At 40.9% G+C, this 20492-nt stretch overlaps 1 protein-coding gene across 2 annotated transcripts in view; it reads right to left on the bottom strand.

Moving 5' to 3' along the window:
• The window catches only part of grk3 (G protein-coupled receptor kinase 3), a 247284-nt gene that overhangs the window by 24780 nt on the left and 202012 nt on the right, over positions 1-20492 (bottom strand). For both annotated transcript variants that reach the window (XM_078227374.1, XM_078227373.1), the window contains exons 14-19: positions 18962-19028; positions 14314-14414; positions 11608-11674; positions 7232-7327; positions 5724-5886; positions 3686-3822 (exon numbers count right to left, since the gene is read on the bottom strand). In XM_078227374.1, the coding sequence (XP_078083500.1) occupies positions 3686-3822; positions 5724-5886; positions 7232-7327; positions 11608-11674; positions 14314-14414; positions 18962-19028 (631 nt within the window). The remainder of the gene's footprint in view (positions 1-3685; positions 3823-5723; positions 5887-7231; positions 7328-11607; positions 11675-14313; positions 14415-18961; positions 19029-20492) is intronic.

Below are 20492 nucleotides of genomic sequence, written 5' to 3'. Positions count from 1 at the left end.
TGGATAAACAATAACGTGTTAGTGTGGCATGATCTTTCAATGCAGGCAAAGTAGGTGCATGTTTGTTTACAGTGTACCTTAAATCAGTGGCTTATTTTCAACATGTGTCCAGCATACATCTTCCTTTCATCTTACACATCAATCCTTGGATCTGAGGCAGAGACAACCATCTTGCACAAGTGCCATTTATTCCACCTGCATGCTGGTCGTGGCTGGGTTAAAGATCATGCTGTACAAATACCATGCAGTTTGCCTGCTGCAATTAATCATTTATTTTGGGTTTCCTTTTGAATGTTTCCAGGGAATATTTTGCATTAATCATGGAAAGGGATATTATGTCTGTGAGATTTCTTTTCCTTGGCTATTTTGTTAAGCACTACGTGTCAGACATGTTAGAGTAGATACAAAGTGAAGATCTTTCTACATTACCCAATCTGGCCAGCCTGAGTCAGGCACCAAATGGTTAGCTACAGATTTAAGCTCCTTCTACACAGTGTGATTGAGCAATCCTGAAAGAGATGCAAGACCAGCTAGACACACCATGCTAATTTCCTTTTCTACTGCCCCAATGTCAGAAGACTACTCTTCCTGCAATAGTGTGACATTACTACCCAGTTATCTTTGTAAACTCTTATAACAAGTCATGAGTATCTGACTGGGCAATGAGAAGGGACCAGCACATTATAAGCAGGACAACAGGATGATGCAAATTCAAAAGTGTCAAATCAAACAGAGGCAACTATAAACCTGTAATCTTAAATTGATTTTTTTTTGTTAGAATCAATTACCCGGGGAACTTAAAGATTAGATGTATTAAAATAATAATTGACAACATTGGCCGCATTTGGAATACTGCACCCAGTTCTGGTCGCCACACTACCAGAAGGACGTGGAGGCTTTAGAGAGAGTGCACAGGAGGTTTACCAGGATGTTGCCTGGTATGGAAGGGCTTAGTTACGAGGAGAGATTGGGTAAACTGGGGTTGCTCTCACTGGAAAGACGGAGGATGAGGGGTGACCTAATAGAGGTGTATAAAATTATGAAAGGCATAGATAGGGTGAACGGTGGGAAGCTTTTTCCCAGGTCGGTGGTGACGTTCACGAGGGGTCATAGGTTCAAGGTGAGGGGGGGGGGTTTAACACGGATATCAGAAGGACGTATTTTACACAGAGGGTGGTGGGGGCCTGGAATGCGCTGCCGGGCAAGGTGGTGGAGGCGGACACACTGGGAACGTTTAAGACTTATCTAGATAGCCACATGAACGGAGTGGGAATGGAGGGATACAAAAGAATGGTCTAGTTTGGACCAGGGAGCGGTGCGGGCTTGGAGGGCCAAAGGGCCTGTTCCTGTGCTGTATTGTTTTTTGTTCTAACAGTTAACATGGATTCAGAGTGATTCCTGCATGAAAAAGCATCTCAACCTCTTTGAAAAAATGACCAGTGGTAAGCTCCACAATTCAATACAAACAAAGGACAATTTATGTCAGAAGGAAACAGGCATAACATGTATGTATGAATGATGTTGAAATAGCTGAAGGTGAAAAAGACCTAGGAGTCTCAGAGGACCCAATGTTCAACATACCCAACCAATGCAGGGCAATAATTAACAACAGAATGATGAACTATACTGTTAACTTTGATTAGTGATAGCACTTGCATTTGAGTCAAAAGGCTGTGGGCTAAAGTCACATTCAAATTATGGATCTGAATATATAACTTAGGCTGACAACGTCAGTGAAATGCTGACAGAATAGTTCATTGTTGGTGCTGGTATATCTTTTAGATAATAAACCATGAGCCTGTTCAAGTGAACATAAAATATACCCCAACATTATTTGAAGAATCGTAGTGGTGTTCTTGGTGTTCTGACCAATATCCATCCCTCAACAACAATAGTTCTTATTAACTGCTCTTTGTGGGTCCTTGCTGTGTGTGAATTGGCTGAAATGCTTGCCTCAATATCAGTCATTGAACTCTGAAAACAATTTGTTAGGTATTAAGGGCTTTGAGACATCTTGAGGGTGCGAAAGATTCTATATGAATGCAAGTTCTTTCTTCCTTTATATTTGATGGTTTTAGCGATATAAGTGATAAAGTAATGATCTGACCACACCTTGAGTACTGTGCCCAATTCTGAGCACTGAGACACAGCAGTGTGAGGGAGTTAAAGACAGTACCAAAAGTGACAAGGATGATCTCCAATCTTAGCAGTCTGAGTTATGCGGAAATACTGGAGGTACATTAGCTGATCAGCCTTAAAAGAAAGTCCCGGGGAAATGATTCAATAGAGGTATGCAAGATCACAAATAGTATGAAAAATGTTAATTTAGAAAATGAAATTGCAAGAAGGAGACAAAGGGCTAGAAGTTGAAACTAGTAAATGGGAAGTTTACGACTTTTATTAGAAGTTTTCTTCACAAGGGTGATCAATGCATGAAATTGACTTCTGAATAGAAAAGTAGAATGAATTTTATTGAATTGCTTAAAAAGCAACAAGAAAGGAGGAATGGCATTCCTCAACCACAATTATCTTGAAACTTTGTACTTCACAAGATTTCAAGAATGCATCATATATTTTCCCAACTGATTTTGGAGATATAATGCTCCGTAAGAGACTTCAGAATGACTGACAATATATTACAATCTTTAAAAGACCAAGGAGGGTGGGGATTTGGGCTACTGAAGTTCCTCTCCGCATCCCTCTACAAGATCTTGTGCAGTTTTCATCATTCTGTGCGCAAAGGAGCTCATCTAGATTTTCTTGTTTTGAAAATATTTGGGGAAATCTTTGGGGAAATCAGGTTGATTTAATCATTTCTTAACCTGTTTTTTAAAAATTGGGATCTATTTAAGCTATTACTTGAACAAATTTGAAAGATGTGGTGGGAAAGAAACTAAAACTGAGACATCGGAATGAAGAAGTAACTTCTGCGATTGCGTGACATGACGATGTCACTTCTATGAATTAATTTTCAGAATTTATCCAGAGAGGTCAAAATCAAGACATTACATACACCATCAGAAAAAACTGTTTCATGACAAAATTACTGGAACCACTAAGGCAACATTGTAGTAATTTAAGAGGAGATTTTCTATTTTGGCATTAATGATCAGAAAACAACCCATTCCCTTTTTTCTGATTTTCTGTGCATTAACATGAATAGATTAAAATCAAGCGATTAAAAAAAATTTTTCTATGCTCCCTGAATACCAGGCTGTGTTGAAGTGGAAAATTTCCAATATAGCTCCTATTTAAACTTTAGCTTGATATTGTGCCTTTAGCATTTTAAGTTCCTAATAACACCATGTGACAGAATAGATGATGAGGAGCTGCAGAATGTGATTGTTACCCATGGCATTGACTATAATTCACTGAAGGATTTATTATGTTTTCAAACGAGTTAATTTATTGGTATGTAGATTTTTTGCTGGATATATGTTATCGTTACTTGTGTGTGCCTGGCATATTAGATTTAATAAAATATCATGGGCTGGATAAACAGAAATTCATCCAATTAATTCTACACTAATGCATTTTATCTTTAGTGCCCAAAAACTCAACACTTAAAGATGCTGTGTGAGAGATATTAACCTTGGTACAATTTTCATTCTCCTGGTGCTATTCTGAAGTGATACTCCTACTCACAGAACAGGGTCTTCACTTCTGTCAGCCTAACATCGCTTACCCGTGACTCGCCCTCTCCTCTCCACTCCAACCGATTTGGAAAGAGGTAGAAATAACGACGTTGCCACTGAGTCAGGAAAGGATTTCCAAGTTTCAGCATATAACCATGCATGATGCAGTCTTTACCTAGGGCATAATCTGTATAGAATATGAAAAGTGATGTTAGTCCAGGTTCTCCTTGGGATGGGGATAAGTAAATTGATTTTGAATTTCTTAAAGTAATTTATCCCTAGTTTTTTCTTTTTGCTTGTAAGCATGGTTGCATCCCTGTGGGCAGGCAGGCTGCACACAGGTAGAAGACACCATTCAGGCAAGGCCCCTTTCCATTCTTCCTTTGTGCATGCTAGACATTCCATAACCCATGCTGATCCAGACAGGAGCGGAATGCTGGATTGTGAATGCAGCACTTTAGTCCATGGAACTGAACATTAGGGTTTCAATGGAATACAAAAGGGTGGAATATATTTTAAAATATTCTTTCATGAGATGTGGACGTCACTGGTTGGGCCTATTCCTATTTGCCCTTGAACTGAGTGGCTTGCCTAGGCCAGAGGGCATTTTAAGAGTCAACCACATTGCTGTGGGTCTGGAGTCATATGTAGGCTAGACCAGATAAGGATGGCAGATTTCCTTCCCTAAAAGAACATTAGTGAACCAAATGGAGTTTTATGACAATGGTTTGATGGTCATAATTTATTGCATTCAAATTCTGCTATCTGCCGTGGAGGGATTCAAACTCGGGTCCACAATGCATGACCATAGGTTTTTGGATTACTAGTTCAGGAACAATGCCACTACATCACTGACTCCCCATAACTGTAATATTATGGTGTGATTAGAATCCACCTTATGCACTACATTCAGATATAGATAATGAACCTCTGGAAGGATATAGTGGCCTTGGAGTGGGGCAGCACAGATTCATCAGAAGTGGACAGCTGTTAGAAAAGGGTTAAATAATGTGGACAGGTTTCATAAACAAGGCTTGTTTTCTTTTGAGTCTGGAAGATTCATGCATAATCTAATTGAGGCATGTAAGATGATTAAAGATTTGATCGTGTAAATAGAGACAAACTACTTGCTGGGCGGCACGGTAGCACAGTGGTTAGCACTGCTGCTTCACAGCTCCAGGAACCCGAGTTCGATTCCCGGCTTGGGTCACTGTCTGTGTGGAGTTTGCACATTCTCCTCGTGTCTGCGTGGGTTTCCTCCGGGTGCTCTGGTTTCCTCCCACAGTCCAAAGATGTGCGGGTTAGGTTGATTGGCCATACTAAAATTGCCCCTTAGTGTCCTGAGATGTGTAGGTTAGAGGGATTAGTGGGTAAATATGTAGGGATATGAGGGTAGGGCCTGGGTGGGATTGTGGTCGGTGCAGACTCGATGGGCCAAATGGCCTCTCTCTGCACTGTTAGGGTATCTATCTACTTCTTTCAGTGTATGAATTGAAAACAGAGGTGTATAACCTTAAAATTAAGGCCAGGCCATTCAAAGGTGATGTCAGAAAACACTGAAATTCTCTACTCTGAGGTTTAGGCATGGTCAATTGAAAATTTTGAAATTGAAATTGACAGGTTTTGTTGGACAAAGGCTTTAAAGGTTATGGAATCACAATGGGTTGATGGGAGTTGAAATTCAGATCAGCCACAATCTAACTGAATGATGAAACAGGCTAGCGAGGCTGAATGGCCAACCAATATACAGAGGTTAAAATAGCAGACAGTAGAATGTCATTTTAAAGCATCCATTGACATGCATTTTCAACCTTTTTGTCAGGAGTTTAGTAGCACACAAGAAGAACAAAAGACAAGGGAAAAAGCCATAGAGAATAAAAAGTGAAAATACTGAAAATACATAGGTCAGCCAGCATTTGGAGAAAGAAAAGATAAGTCAACATATTGTGTATGAAGGTTATACACCAAAAAAGTCAACTTGTCTTGTTGCTTTACAAGCATTTACTGTCTTGCTGGGTATTTCAAAGCATTTTCAGTTTTTATTTCAGGTCGCTGCATTGAAAATATCTCAAAAATGAACTTTCCTACCTTCCTCATGACCAAGCATCTTATTCTTTGCTCTCTTCCTGACCTCGTTTTTATCAGTGTCAGCATTGACAGCATCGTACACAGTTTCTGCCACCTCTTGTTGCCAGCGTTCTGATATCACCAGAGGGAAATTCTTATACAGTTCCTGATCACTATCCAACAGCTATGTGGGAGAAACAAAAAAAAGACAAGGAGAGAAAGAGAGATGGAGAGTGAAGGGAAGAGATGGACATGGTAGACAGAGCAAGAATTTAATAGCAGGTAACAGGGGAGAGAAAGAAAGATGGATAGTAGAGAGAAAATATTGGTGGGGGCAACAAGAAAGAGGAAGAGGAAGAATGCAGAGTGACGGCAATAGAAAATTAGGTGAAAGGGAGAGGGAAAAAGGAAGAGGGAAAGGAGAAAAAGTGCCAAAAAGAGAAAAGAGGGAGAGAGAAACAATAATAGAAAATTAATTAACATAACTTTCTGAAAACAATTAAACGTTTGACAAAATCTCACTTCATTTCCATTGGTATTTGGCTGGATTTCAACCTGGCCATTTTGTTTTACTAATACCATGTTTTTAGCTCCTTGGAGCCTTTTGTTCTGATATACAATACCTTACTGCACTTTGTCCAGTGTGCTGTATTTGGTTGCTTTGTTAACTTTAGACATTTACCATCTGAAAGTACTGTATGTTCTCTTGAAATCAAACTTCTTAAAATGTCCTTTCATAACTTTTGTTTTTTTTGTATACTAAAACTCCTACTCATGGGCATTCCACAATTTTAGACATTCCTCCAGCCCGGAGGTGCCCAAAACCTGAAATTCCATTGTTTCAGATGTAGGAAATGTCCAATATCAAACAGGAATTGAGATAGGGGAAGGACACTATCACAAATGGGTCAAAGCCACTACACACAGGCCATGGCAATCACACAAAGGCCAATGACCAATCAAGAGTAATCTGCCTATTCTACTCAGTTATATACGTATGTCTCCACAGCTTTCACCAACATCCACTCATTACTTGAGTGTACAGAATCCACAGATTACATGTCTGCCACAAACACTGTATTTGTTAAAACATCTGATGGTTACTCAGATGTTACTATTATGCACAGGTGGACCAAGTCTGATTATTCAGGACGTTGCGCAGATGGACCAACAGATACTGGTTATATAGGTGCCACCATAACTGGGTAGTTGCTTAGGTCCAATAAGCACTCTGGTTAGGAATGCCACTGGTATTGTCCATTATGCAAGTGCATAACAGGTGCACAAGGCCACAGCATTATCGCTGGAACACAGTTCTAATGAAAGGTCTTCGATCTGACATATTAACGTTGTGTTGCTCTCCATAGATGCAGCCTGACCTGTTGAGTATTTTCAGAATTTTATGCTACTAGCACTTGCTCATTACATGAGTGCCACTTGTTTCATTAATACTTCCCATTTTACTAGGATATACTGGTACCAGCACCATGTCCACAGAAAAAAACAATACAAGAATATGCAGATAGTACCTTGATGCCTTTTGTATCTTCTTCGTCAAATGATCCTATGTCAAATGCATCAGCTGCATTCACCTCTCCCCGAGGAGGAATGAGTGGAGGTGGATACTTGAAACAAAGAAACAGGATGAAAATAATTTTAGCGTGCACTGTGCTAGATCTACTACAATCAGAACCACAGATATGATTCCATGACACCTGCCATGTGTTAGATTTTTTTGTCTGTTATCATTCATGTAAATCATTCTTGGTGGTGAGAAGTTTTTGCAAAACAAAAATCACAGTGGCTGTTTCTGTCCATGAATCCTGGGTCTGGAATTGTGTGACTAATAGAATGAATATGATGGCAAATAACAAGACTAGTGGTACTCTTGCTGTGGCCAGCTAAAATACAGTTCTTCCATATCTACCACCTAGTTGAATCTAACTGGAAGGTTAAAACTCTCTTCTCTCTACTGGTTGTTGAGTTCTTAATGAAATTAGTTTGAGACAGTGTCATCAGTTTTCATTTGGCAGAAAACCACAGCATAAATTGGGCAGGTTTAATAAAGTCATGAATGGGCACGCATAACATCTTCCACTGATAGTAGCAATCTCATCTGTGACAAACACATTGCATAGCTTGGTCCTGGATTTCTCTCATGGCTTGGAAGTGGCTCTTCCATTGCCAGTTTAGGAGTTTTGAACTATGGAGGAGAACTCTTTAGGCACCTCCTTTAAGCCATAAATGTAATCCTTTCAGAACTTGCTTAGACAGACCATAATACATCTCTTTCCTCTTCAGTGCAGGCCATCCAGACTGAACTTGGCATCTACCAGATCTTAAAAGTACTGATTCCTGTTGAACCAAGCAAGGTTGTACTTGGGAGTGCCATCTTATCTTATTAGTTAGCCCATTGTTCAAGATAGTCAATACAGAATGATAAATCCTAACATAAAGCATTCCCTCATAGCTTTATTAGAACATTTGACTTGTCAATCCAGGTGAATAATTTTGATCATGACTGATGGTAGGTTTTAGCCAATGTAAAAGCCATTTACTTTCACTTTTGTGTACTTGCTTAGCCTTGCAGATGAAGGAAACCCACTGATCCTAGTACATCTCTCTAATAGCCTTTCTGCCTCATGAGAAGCTGCAGTACAATCTACCTTTTTAATAGTTCAATTTTCCAAAGAGGTTTCAAGTCTAACTTTGAAGGCCTCCAGCTTTTCCTAAAGGTTCCCCTTTCCTTTGCAATTACCATAACAATGCACTGAGTGTCTAGCTGACTGTAGCTTCTACTTAATCATGATTTCAGTAACCACAGCAAGAGTACCACTAGTCTTGTTATTTGCCATCATATTCATTCTATTAGGTCACACAATTCCAGACCCAGGATTCATGGACAGAAACAGCCTTCCTGTAGCTAAATGCCTTGGCCAGTTTGTGTAAAAGTAGAGACCATCATCCATTCTAACGTGACAGTCATGCTGACTCAAATTCAGCATCTTGTCCAAGACAGATTACAGCTATTCTATTAATTAAGAAAGTGACTAGTCATGATTTAAAATTTTAGTGATGCTTAACAATACAAGGAAAAAAAGGATATAGTATTTTACTCAACACTGAATAATCAATTGTTGTTCTACACTGAACTGTATGCTGATGCCTTGTGAAGTTTGGAATGTGAAGCTTGCAATAGACAATCTAGAAATTGCTCTATAACATTATCTAGAAACGTCATCCAGTGTGTAGAGTGCGTGCTTCTGAAGTACATATACACATCCCACAAGCCAAGGCTTATCCCCTAAGGAGTATAATTTTCCAGACAATTAACTGAGCATGCCCATTTCCATTACGTCAGTCTTGGCCTTGCCTGGGCCCAGTTTCATCTGGATCCATAGGCCATTAAGTAATTCTTAACCATGGATTCTTAGGTGACAATCAGCATTCCACACATTTCCCACAGGGACACAAACCTGTTTCCAGGAAAAGATAAGTTCAATATCCGGCTACTTCCCATCAAAGGTATTGGGATTTCAGGTGGCAAATGCAGAGTTACGAGGGGCATTCTTGAGGTTCTTGGATGGAGTGATCGTGATACCAGGTTGAAGATGTTAGCTGACATGTTGCAAAGATCAACGCAGGTGATGCTCATGGGTAAAATATTTAAATAGATTGACTAGGAACTTCCTGCTTTCCTTCAACCCAGATCTCAAACCTAACTTTGTTAGGTCCTGGAGCTAGATGACTCAAGTATCTGCTGAAACATTCCTCACATTGTCTATTTCAGACATTCATTAGCATTCCATGCTTCTTCAGAACTCCCAGTCCTCCCACTGCACTGACACTGGCTCAATTCTTAATTGATTTTACAAATAGACACTCAACTCAGTTAATGCCAAGGAAGGAAGTTCCAGGATATTGAGCCAGCAACTGTGAAGAAACAGCAGTAGAGTTCCAAGTCCGGACAGAATGTGGCTTGGAGGGGAACTTGCAGGGGTTGGTGTTCCCAGTCATCAGTTGGCCTGGCCCTTCTAGGTGATAGCGCTCACTGGTTTGAAAGGGGCTGTCAAAGGGGGCTTGATGAGTTACTGCAGTGCATCTTGCAGATGGTGCACAGTGATCCCACTGTGTACGTTGAAGGAAAGAATGAATGTTTAAGGTGGTGGATGGGGTGCCAATCAAGCAGGCTGCTTTGTCCTGGATGGTGTTGAGCTTCTTGAGTGTTATTGAAGCTGCACTCATCCAGCCAAGTGCAGTGTATTCTATCACAGTCCTGGCTAGTGCCTTGTAAATGGTGGACAATCTTTGAGGAATCAGAAGGTGAGTTACTCTCTGCAGAGTAAGTTCTGCTAGACTGATAGCTCACAGAGCCTCATTGATCCCAGTTCTGAGTTGCTAGGTCTGTCAAAATCTATCCCATTTAGCACAGTCCATACAATAAGATAAAGGGTATCTTCAGTGTGGAGATGGGAATTTATCTCCACAAGGATTGTGCATTGCTAACTTCTACCGGTACTGCCAAGGCGAGATGCATCTGTGCCAGGTAGTTTGTGTGGACAAGGTCTTGTTGGTTCACTCACATCTGCCACAAGCCCAGTCTAGCAGTTATGTCCTTTAGGACTCAGCTAGTTCAGCAACTAGTGGTGCTAATAAGCCACTCTTGATGATGGACATTGAAGTCCACCACCCAGAGTACATTTTGTTGTGCGTTTGCACCCTCAGTGCTTCTTCCAATTGATGTTCAACATGGATGTTTACTGATTCATCAGCTGTGGGGAGTCAGGGCGGGAGCTGGGGCACGAATATAGCTAACAATCAGCAGGAGCTTTTCTTGCCCATGTTTGACCTGATACTGTGAAACTTCATGGCTTCCGGCTCCAATGTTGAAGACTCCCAAGGTAACTACTTCCCGACAATATGCCATTGTGCTGCCATCTCTGCTGGGTCTGCTCTGCTGGTGGGACAGGACATACACAGAGATAGTGATGGTAGTGCCTGGGACATTGACTGTCAGGCTGTTGCTTGACTAGTTTGTGGGACAGCTCTTTTGGCATAACTTTTTATAAGGAGGATTTTGCAGTGTTGGCAGGGCTAGGTTTGCCATTGTAATTTCTGATGCCTGCCAGGTAGTTTGTCTGGTTTCACTCCTTTTTTTAAAGGCTTCCATGAGGTTTGTTACAACCCAGTGGCATACTAGGTTTTTTTCGGAGGGCACCAAAGAGTCACCTATGTTGCTGTGGGTCTGGAGTCATATGAAAACCAGACCAGGTAAGGATGGCATATTTCCTTCATTAAAGGACATTATTGAATCAGATAGGTTTTTCTGACAATTGACAATGCTTTCATGGTCAATATTAGTGAGACTAGCTTTTAGTTCCAGATTTATTAATCAGCTGCTGTGGTGGGATTTAAACCCAGAACATTAATCTGGGCCACTGGAATACTGGTTCAGAGATTTGCAGAATGCCTCATCACCAGAACTTTCAAACAAGACATAGCTTGGCTGGCAGTGAGAAAAGCACTCCCCATCAGACCATTCTTACATGCCCTGAATTTTCTATAAGTTTGAAATCAAAACCTTTTGCAATGTACTTTTACACATTTTACGAATAAAGTATATTTTTAGACAAAAAGGTGCAAAAAAAGGCTGAGGAACAGTTGCCTGTTTGCCTTAGGGTAGGCCCTGGAGCTACAGAGCAAGTGAAATGATGTGCAAAGCAGAAGACACAATTAAAGAAATGAAGGAAAATGGGGAAGTTTAAAGAAAATTCTAAATTTCCCTATGCATGCTGGTGCAAACCTCACCACTTGATGGCACTGTGCAAGACAATTCAGCATGCAGCAATACTCCACTATTCTTCACTTGTTACTTAGAGGAAACATAAAATGAGGCATGTCTTACCTTCTGCAAATAGACTTGTTGCCAGTCAATACCTTTAAAAAAAGGATGCTCTTTCACTTCTACAGCTCTGTAGAGATAAAATAAATAATCAGCAACCCTGGCATTAGACAACAACATATCTTCAGTCACAGTTGCACCAAGAAATAAGATATAATCAGTGACACTGAGTAACAATAAATTATTTTCTAATCTCTTCACGCAACTGAAATTGCTCACCCCGTACCATCCTAATGAATTTCTTTTGGACTCTTTTCAGGGCCCTGACTACCTTCCAAAAGTTAGTGGTTCAGACTTGAGCACAATAACCCCACTGCAGCCTAACAGATTTATAAAGATTTATAAAGGTTTCACATAACTTCCTTGCCTTCTCAACGTGCCCTGATATCAGTGACACTAGCATTGAGCAACAATTGAAATCAGTAAAGCTACCATTGAGCAACAAGAAATTATTAATCGTGGGATGAAGGAACAAGACATAATCATTAATGCTGGCACTAGCAGCAAAATATAATTATTGTTTCTTGCTGTTTAGTGCCAGGCTCAATCAGTAAACATGCGAGTAAGTAATACAAAATCATCAAGTCTGGCAGTGTGCAACAAAATATAATCATTCCATGCAGTTTAAAGTGTCAGAGCTAATTCGTAATCCTGGAAGAGGAAACAAGATATAATCTTTAACAATGACACAAATCAACAGCAACCCCTATATTAAGCAAATATACATAAACCTGCCACTGAGCAACAAGATATCACTATTACCACTGGCACACAGCATCAACATATCATCACAAACATTGCTACTGAACATTAAGGTATCACTAACATTGGTACTGGTGCTCAGTGAATGGATGTCATTGCTAAACTGTTACTGAGCAACAAGATATCATCTAATACTGGCTCTGAGCAACAAGTTATCATCACTAACACTGGCACTAAAAAACAAGGTATCATCACTAATCCTGGCATTGAGTAAGAAGTTATCACTAACCGTGGGAATGAGCATCAAATGATCATCACTAATGCTGGCACTGAGCTGAGAGATATCATCACTAATATTGGCACCAGATAATGAGGTATCATCACCACTAACCTTGGCAGTGAGCAATAAGATATTATCACGAACACTGGCTCTGAGCAACGAAACATCACTGCCAATCCTGGCATCAAGCAACAAAATATCACTAACCCTGGCATTTAGCAACATATTATCATCACAAACCTTGGCACTGAGTAATAACATATCATCACTAATTCTGGCACTGAGCAATAAGGCATCATCACTAATACTGGCACTGAGCAATAAGGCATCATCACTAATACTGGCACTGAGCAATAAGGCATCATCGCTAATACTGGCACTGAGCAATAAGATATCGCTAATACTGGCACTGAGCAATAAGATATCATCACTAATACTGGCACTGAGCAATAAGATATCATCGCTAATACTGGCACTGAGCAATAAGGCATCATCACTAAGACTGGCACTGAGCAATAAGGCATCATCAATAATACTGGCACTGAGCAATAAGATATCATTACTAATACTGGCACTGAGCAATAAGATATCATCACTAATACTGGCACTGAGCAATAAGGCATCATCACTAATACTGGCACCGAGCAATAAGATATCATTACTAATACTGGCACTGATCAATAAGGCATCATCACTAATACTGGCACGGAGCAATAAGGCATCATCACTAATACTGGCACTGAACAATAAGTTATCATTGCTAATTCTGGCACTGAGTAATAAGGCATCATCACTAATACTGGCACTTAGTAATAAGGCATCATGCATATAATAATGGCATGTAGCAAGAAGCCATATAGGCTATATTTTGTTTAGAATCATGGAACCAGCTTTGTCATATTACATACTGAGGATATACATTCCAGCATTAGCTCATGTACCTTGAGTCATTAGTGTCATAAAAGTGAATTATTGGACAAGAACGTCTGGAGAGTGACAAACAGTCAAATGAACACTCCAATCCTTTTTATTAAGCTTAGTTTGGAGCTGCACATTTCTCATCTGGACCTCCATGTTGGGCCTGGTGAAAAATGTGCAGCATACCTGGTTCCCAGTCCTTTCTTTACAGGCCAACAGCATTGGAGAAAATGAAGCCATGTCTCCTTTTTACTGCACTAGCTGCCATAAATCAGGTTAATTTAAAGGTGCGAGCCACTTTGAGAAGCTGTGGAGAAGGTAAGTGTGGAAGGTAAGTGTGTAAGCTAAGTAGGTGAGGAGTTGGCGTGATCGGGGGGTCCAGGTCAGGAGGCCAAGGGACGGGGAGTCGGGGTGGTGTGTTGGGTGACAATGGGGAAGGGAGTTGGCTGGTCAGGGGAAAGGGGTGTAGTCATGGCAGTCGGGAGGGTTGCCAGGAGGGCAGTTGGGAGGATCAGGGGGTGGTCAGGGCACTGGGAAGTATTTGAGGGTGGGTGGGAAAGGCAGTCAGGGTGAGGGAGAGTGGCCAGGGGCGCTTTGGGCAATAGTATGCAGGGTAGATGGGGATGAGGGAAACTTACAGAGACTCCCCCAGCACATTTTCTGGAGATCAGAAGTTCAGGGCCATTTTCATTGTCAACCATCGTTTATCTTAATGTATTCCACATATGAGAAGCCACATCCACAATACATAATGATACAGGTCTATAACCTGCTCCACAGCACAAGAAAAACATAAATCTGCAGCCTACCCTCGTCCCAGGCACCCCAGCCGCTTGGCAACATCTCGCTGTAGAAGGCCTTCCAAAAGAGACTTCAACTCCACAGAGAAAGAATCTGGTAATTCCACATTCTGAGGGAGGAAATTGAAAAATTAAACATTGTTGAAGCCCAGGACTCTAGTCTATGTGGAATAGAGGTTCAATGCATTCCTCTCAACAGCTCCAATAATGTTGGAAATTCCTGACATCAAACAACATTGCTGAGAAAAATCAACAAAACTAAAGAAGAACTTACATTTATGAGTTGCCTTTCACATTCTCAAGACATTTCAAAGTACTTCAAAGCCAATGAATTTGTTTTGGAGTGCACTCACTGTTGTAATGCAGGTAAATCAGAGGGATATAAACAGGTTAGGTGAGTGGGTAAAAACTTGGCAGGTGGAATATAATGTAGGAAAATGTGAAGTCATGCACTTTGGTAGCAAGAATAAAGGAGCGGAATATTATTTAAATAGTGAAAACTACAGTACAGGGATTTGGGAGTCCTTGTGCATAAATCACAAAAAGCTAGCTTGCAAGTTCAGCAGGTAATTGGGAAGGCAAATGGAAGGGTGGCTTTTATTTCAAATGGAATGGAGGAAAAAATATGGAAACACTAGTTAGACCACACCTGGATTACTGTGAACAGTTTTGTTTCCCTTCCCTAAAGAAAGATATACAGGCATTGGAGGCAGTCCAGAGAAATGTCACTAGGTTGATCCTGGATATGGAAGGATTTTCTTATGAGGAGATGTTAAGCAGGTTGGGCCTGTGCTCATTGGAGTTTAGAAGAGTGACCTTATTGAGACATATAGGACGGTAGCTGATCTTGTCCATTCCTGCCCCGATACCAGCAAAAATTGAGAATTTGGCACCCAGTCAAAAGTCCATTCACTGCAGCTGCACTGGACAATACCAGCCATGGAGGAGGTCGGAGGTTTTTAGCAATAGGATTCTGAGAGGGCCCGACAGGGTAGATGCTGAGAAGTTATTTCCCCTGTGGGAGAGTCTAGGAGTAAAGGTTTGTCTATTTATGACAGAGATGAAGAGGAATTTCTTCTCAGAGGGTAGTGAATTGGGGAATTCGATACCGCAGAGGGCTGTAGAGGCTGGGTCATTAAGTAAGCTCAAGGCTAAAATAGACATTTTTAATCAGTAAAGAAATGAAGGATTATGGGGATAAGGTGGAGAAGTAGGGTTGAGGAGTATATCAGATTAGTCATAATCTTACTGAATGCGGAGCACTCGATGGCTGAATTGTCTACTTCTGCTCCTATGTCTGATGGTCAAATGCAGCAAATTTGCACAAAGCAAGACCCCACAAACAATAATGACATAAACTGCTTCAATGGAGTTGGTCGAGGGATAAAAGTTGACCAAGAAATCAAGAAAATTCTCCTGCTCTTCTTTGAAAATGTCATAGGACTTTTATGTCCACCTAAAAAGACAGACTTAATTTAACCTTGTCTGAAGGATGTAATTGCTAATGATACAGCACTACTTTAGGACTGCAGTCAAGTGTCAGCCTAGATTGTGTGTTCAAGTCTCTGGAGTGGGACCTGAATCCATAACATTCTGACTCAAACGCAAGAAGACTACCAAATACAAGAAAACAGGCTGCATTTAGTTAACTTACTAATTGCACTGTAAACCAGACTGTACTGCTCAATAACCCAGTCTCTGAAAACTTTGCATGCAACTTACACTCCATGTGTACAAGAGTCACAATTTAACTCATTCAATATGAATATGTGAAAAGTGCCTTTTACTTGGTTAGGGCTGTAAAATACTTTGAATCCCCTTCCAAATAAGACAGCAAACATACACTGCTATGTATTTAGGCTCTGGTTTCTTTTGCCTTGTTGTCCTACATCCCTCCCACCTGCTCCACCACTCCCTCTCCCCATCCTCCCCAACTGTTGGCTCAACCCCAAGGCCCACTAAAACCCATTATTCCATTACTAAGCTTGGCAGGCAGATGATCTTTTCCTAGGTTACTGCGGAGGTCACACTATTCCTATGCATCACAAAATTTGAGAATGTTGACTGACTTCCTTGCACAATTTTATCTCCTTCCATATCTCATCTTAACTTAGATCTTTCCCAGATGGTTTGGCAGAGATCAAGAGATTCCCATTCAAAGATAATGTGATACAAATATCCATATTCCAACATATTGTGCCGCTGGTCCTTATACAACTTGAAAGAAAAACTAACATCCTTCTTTTAGCACATTGGAACCCAAAGCTTTACTCTCAATATCTGTACTGATATACTATATTGTCACTGGTGTGACATGAACTGCGTTCACTTCTATATTTGCCTTTGATACGAACGACTTCTCTCTAATAGGGTGCTATCAGTAGTATTTCTTTATTAGCTGACCAGAAGAAATTGTTTGAACAACAGCAACTTCAGTTAATACAGCATATCTAAAATGGTAAAACATCCTTCAGTGTTTAACCAGTGGCGGTACCAATAAAAATATTGAGCTACGAGGATATACAAGGAAGGGTGGCAAGGTGGCACAATGGCTAACACTGCTGCCTCACAGCTCCAAGGGCTCAGGTTCAATTCCAGCCTTGGGTGACTGTGTGGAGCTTGCACATTCTCCCCGTGTCTGTGTGGGTTCCCTCCGGGTTCTCAGATTTCACAGTCCAAAGATATGCAGTTTTTTGGATCGGTCATGTTAAATTGCCCCTTAGATTGCCCCAAGATGTGTAGGTTAGGAGGATTAGCGGGGTAAATGCATGGGGTTACACGGATAGGACAGGGGGTGGGCCTGGATGGGATGCTCTTTCAGAGTCAGTGCAGACCTGATGGGCCAAATGGTCTCCTTCTGCACTGTAGATATTCCATGATTCTATGGTTTTATGGATGGATGAACAGATACTTAATCACAGAGATTGGTTTTAAGAGAGCATCTTTGAAGAAGAAAAAGCTAGAAAGACAGACAATTAGGGGAAGAAATATAGTGCTTAGGACCAAGGTAGCTGAAAACACAGGTGCCAATGTTAGAATGATTGAAATTATGGATGCGCAAGAGGCCAGAATTTGAAGAGCACAGAGATCCTGAAGGCTTGTAAGGTTGAAGGAGATTTCAGATGTAGGGAGAGGCTAAGCCATGGAGGATTTTGAAAACAAGGATGAAGATTTTAAAATTGAGGCATGTTGAACCAGGAGCCAGTGATGGTAAACAAACAGAGAGAGATGAGGGAATGAGCTTAAGTTTATAGAGGGTAGAATGTGGGAGTCCAACCAGGAGTCTTTCTGAATAGTCAATTCTAGAGATAACAAAGACATGGATGAGGATTTCTGTGGCAGATATGTTGAGGCAGGTTCAGGGTCAAGTGATGTTACAAAGGTGGAAGCAAACAATCTTGGTGATAATTTGGATTTGTAGCCAAAAACTCACCTTGGGGTCAAACATAACACCAGATTGTGAATGGTTTTACTCCGCTTAGTTCCCACAGATGTAAATAATTGGCAGGGAAGGATTTTATGGGGAGAGAGGGATCCTTCTCAGTACTTTGTTGGAGGAAAATTTTGGTCATCCAATATTGGATGTCAGACAAGCAGTGAGACAAATCAGAGATAAGGAAGGGTTAAAAGAGGTGAGACAGAGCTGAGCATCGTCAGCACAAGTGTGGAACCTGCTGTGTGAAACAGATGAGAAATAGATCCCTGAGCGACTCAAGAGATAACAATGCAGGAGTGGGTGAAAAACCATTGCAGATGTTCTTCTGGTCAGGATTAGTTAGATAAGAATGGAATTTAGCAAACATAGTTTCACCCGACTGGGGGACATAGGGCAGGCATTGGAGGACTATAATGTGGTCACCTTACTCAAAAACTCAAACAGGTTAACAAAAATGAGAAGTGATAACTAGTCACAAAGAATATCCTTAGTGATTTTGGCAATGGCTGTTCCAATACCACGGCCAGGCAGGAAGCCTGACTGGAGGGTTTCAAACAACTTTGGAGAAGAAAGGGAGATTATAAATTAGGTGGTTGTTTGCTGGGACAGAGGAGTCAAGGGTAGATTTTATGGAGTTGGGATAATGACAGCAGATTTGGGGAAGGGGGAGAACAGTACCTGGGGAAGTGAACAAAAAGAGAAAATGCTGGAAAACCTCTAACAACATCTGTGGAGAGAGAATAGAGCCAACGTTGCGAGTCTGGATGACCCTTCAAAGGGTCAGGCTGGAGAACCAGGAAGGGGGCTTGGAGCTAGAGCCGGTAAGGGTGTTTGGGGTCCCTTTCAAGACTGTGGCTGGGTGTTTAGGTTGTTACTCTGAAGTGAAAAGGATATTTTTTCCTTTTAACTCTTTCAGAGTAATGCTCAGGGTAAAACTGTCAGAACCACCCGACGTCAGCAATTTAAATCACTTCTTCGGATGGTTCTGAGCCCAACGCAATTGTCAAGAGAAAGTTAGCACTTTTGGGCAATTACTGGGTAAACCCGTACATGCAAACCTCTTGGGGGGATTCCCCAGCACATCACTGGGGTACTCCCCAAATCCAACACTGGGGAACCTGAAAGTTATGGACCTTAATGCTCCAGCAGCTCTTTGACAGAATTCTGAAGCAGCATGACAGATTCACTGTCTCATTTGTGAATTGTGATCTGTTTTCTTACCATTGTGAGCGTCATGCGGTCAATCTCATGCTTATCCTTTGTTTTGTGCTGTCGGAATGGACTGTGCCTAATGGGAGAAAAAATAAAGTTTGTTATTTGAGACCGAGCAGACTGACTGCAGCATTATTGTTCACTGACTAGATGGCCAATGATGTGGGAATGATGATGGCAAGAGGTGGGAACTGGAAAATGGTGAAAAAGGAGAAAGAAAGGAAAAGATAAGACTATATTGTCGCTAAACTTAACAACTCAAATGATAACACCAGAAATGTGTGTTAGGAGATTGGATACCAAGGCAGAAAGGCTAGCATCCTGTGAAATGTCAAGCATCACTTGGAGAATGACAGGAGGACAACCGTTTAATAGTACATATTTTTGATACTTTTGTTTTCATAAAAGACAAATCCGTTATTTTGCATTAGTTTTTTTTGCTTTTCCATTTCAAATTGCGTCCCTGACAAATTGCCTCTGTCCTCTTTGCTTTACTACTACAATGTAGTTATAGACATTGTGCAGCAATTGTCAATATACCTGTGGCATAGTCAAGTTTTAATTTTGATTTTGTGGCACCATAGTATTTAAATTGCAAAACAAAAGTGCCGTGGCATTCTAGACTCCAGTTGGCACTAAACATGACCTGTGGTACAGAGTAATGATTAAAGTTAAACTGTGAAGCTTGCCAACATGGGTTCCTGATGGCTCAATTGTTAGAGAGCACTGCCTAATGTATGGTACTCAATACCCAAGCTCATGCACGAAGAAATCACTTGGGTGAGATACCAAAGGATACTCAAAACTGCTGGTACTATTTCCCAACAATTGATAGTGCTTTCAGAAGAGAAAGGGAGAAAATTAATTAGACAATAATGCAGCCTCCTCTTCCAGTGCCAGGTCTATCTTTATATCTTTAAGCTAACATTTGCTTCCCATCTCTCCTGAATGCATGTTTTTGCTGGTTTATTGTTGTATGGGCGAAAATGGACCTTTCAGTACCTTGCTTTAAGTATGAGCTAAAACAGTGAGCATTGAAAGAGTATTCAATTGCAGGGTTGTGACACCTCAGCTAAGCCACTGCTTTTCTCACATAACAACCGCATATATGCATTTTCCAGTAAGGGCCAATAAACAATGATTATGAACATGAGCCCTAGCTAATTTTACCCTTCTTTGCCTTAGCCGCTGAGCTACCGAACTGTCGTGCCCCATCTGTTGCCACAGCTGAAACAAGCTACATTTGCTGCAGTCTGAGGATTAAACATGAAACCTTCTAGTTTGCTTTGTATAGTAACAGACTGAATAGTACCTTTACTCAATAAGCCCCTCAGAGGAGCGAGCAAAGATTTTTCTTTATAACATCTGTGAATATACTTTAATAATGTGGGGAATTTGAACTTGTCTTCATTCACAGTATTTCCTGAACAAACTAAATGTACTGCAGCTGGGTTTGATCTATGAATAGGCTTGTTGCTCCTTTTATTCTAAAAAATATTTTCTTTGCTAACGTACAGTGTCAGCATATAACTCAGAACAC

This window comes from Mustelus asterias, chromosome 13, assembly GCF_964213995.1.
Source record: "Mustelus asterias chromosome 13, sMusAst1.hap1.1, whole genome shotgun sequence".
In the NCBI taxonomy this organism is placed as follows: Eukaryota; Metazoa; Chordata; class Chondrichthyes; order Carcharhiniformes; family Triakidae; genus Mustelus; species Mustelus asterias.
The sequence above is the reverse complement of the archived record's forward strand: the minus strand, read 5'-3'. Positions and strand labels throughout refer to the sequence as shown.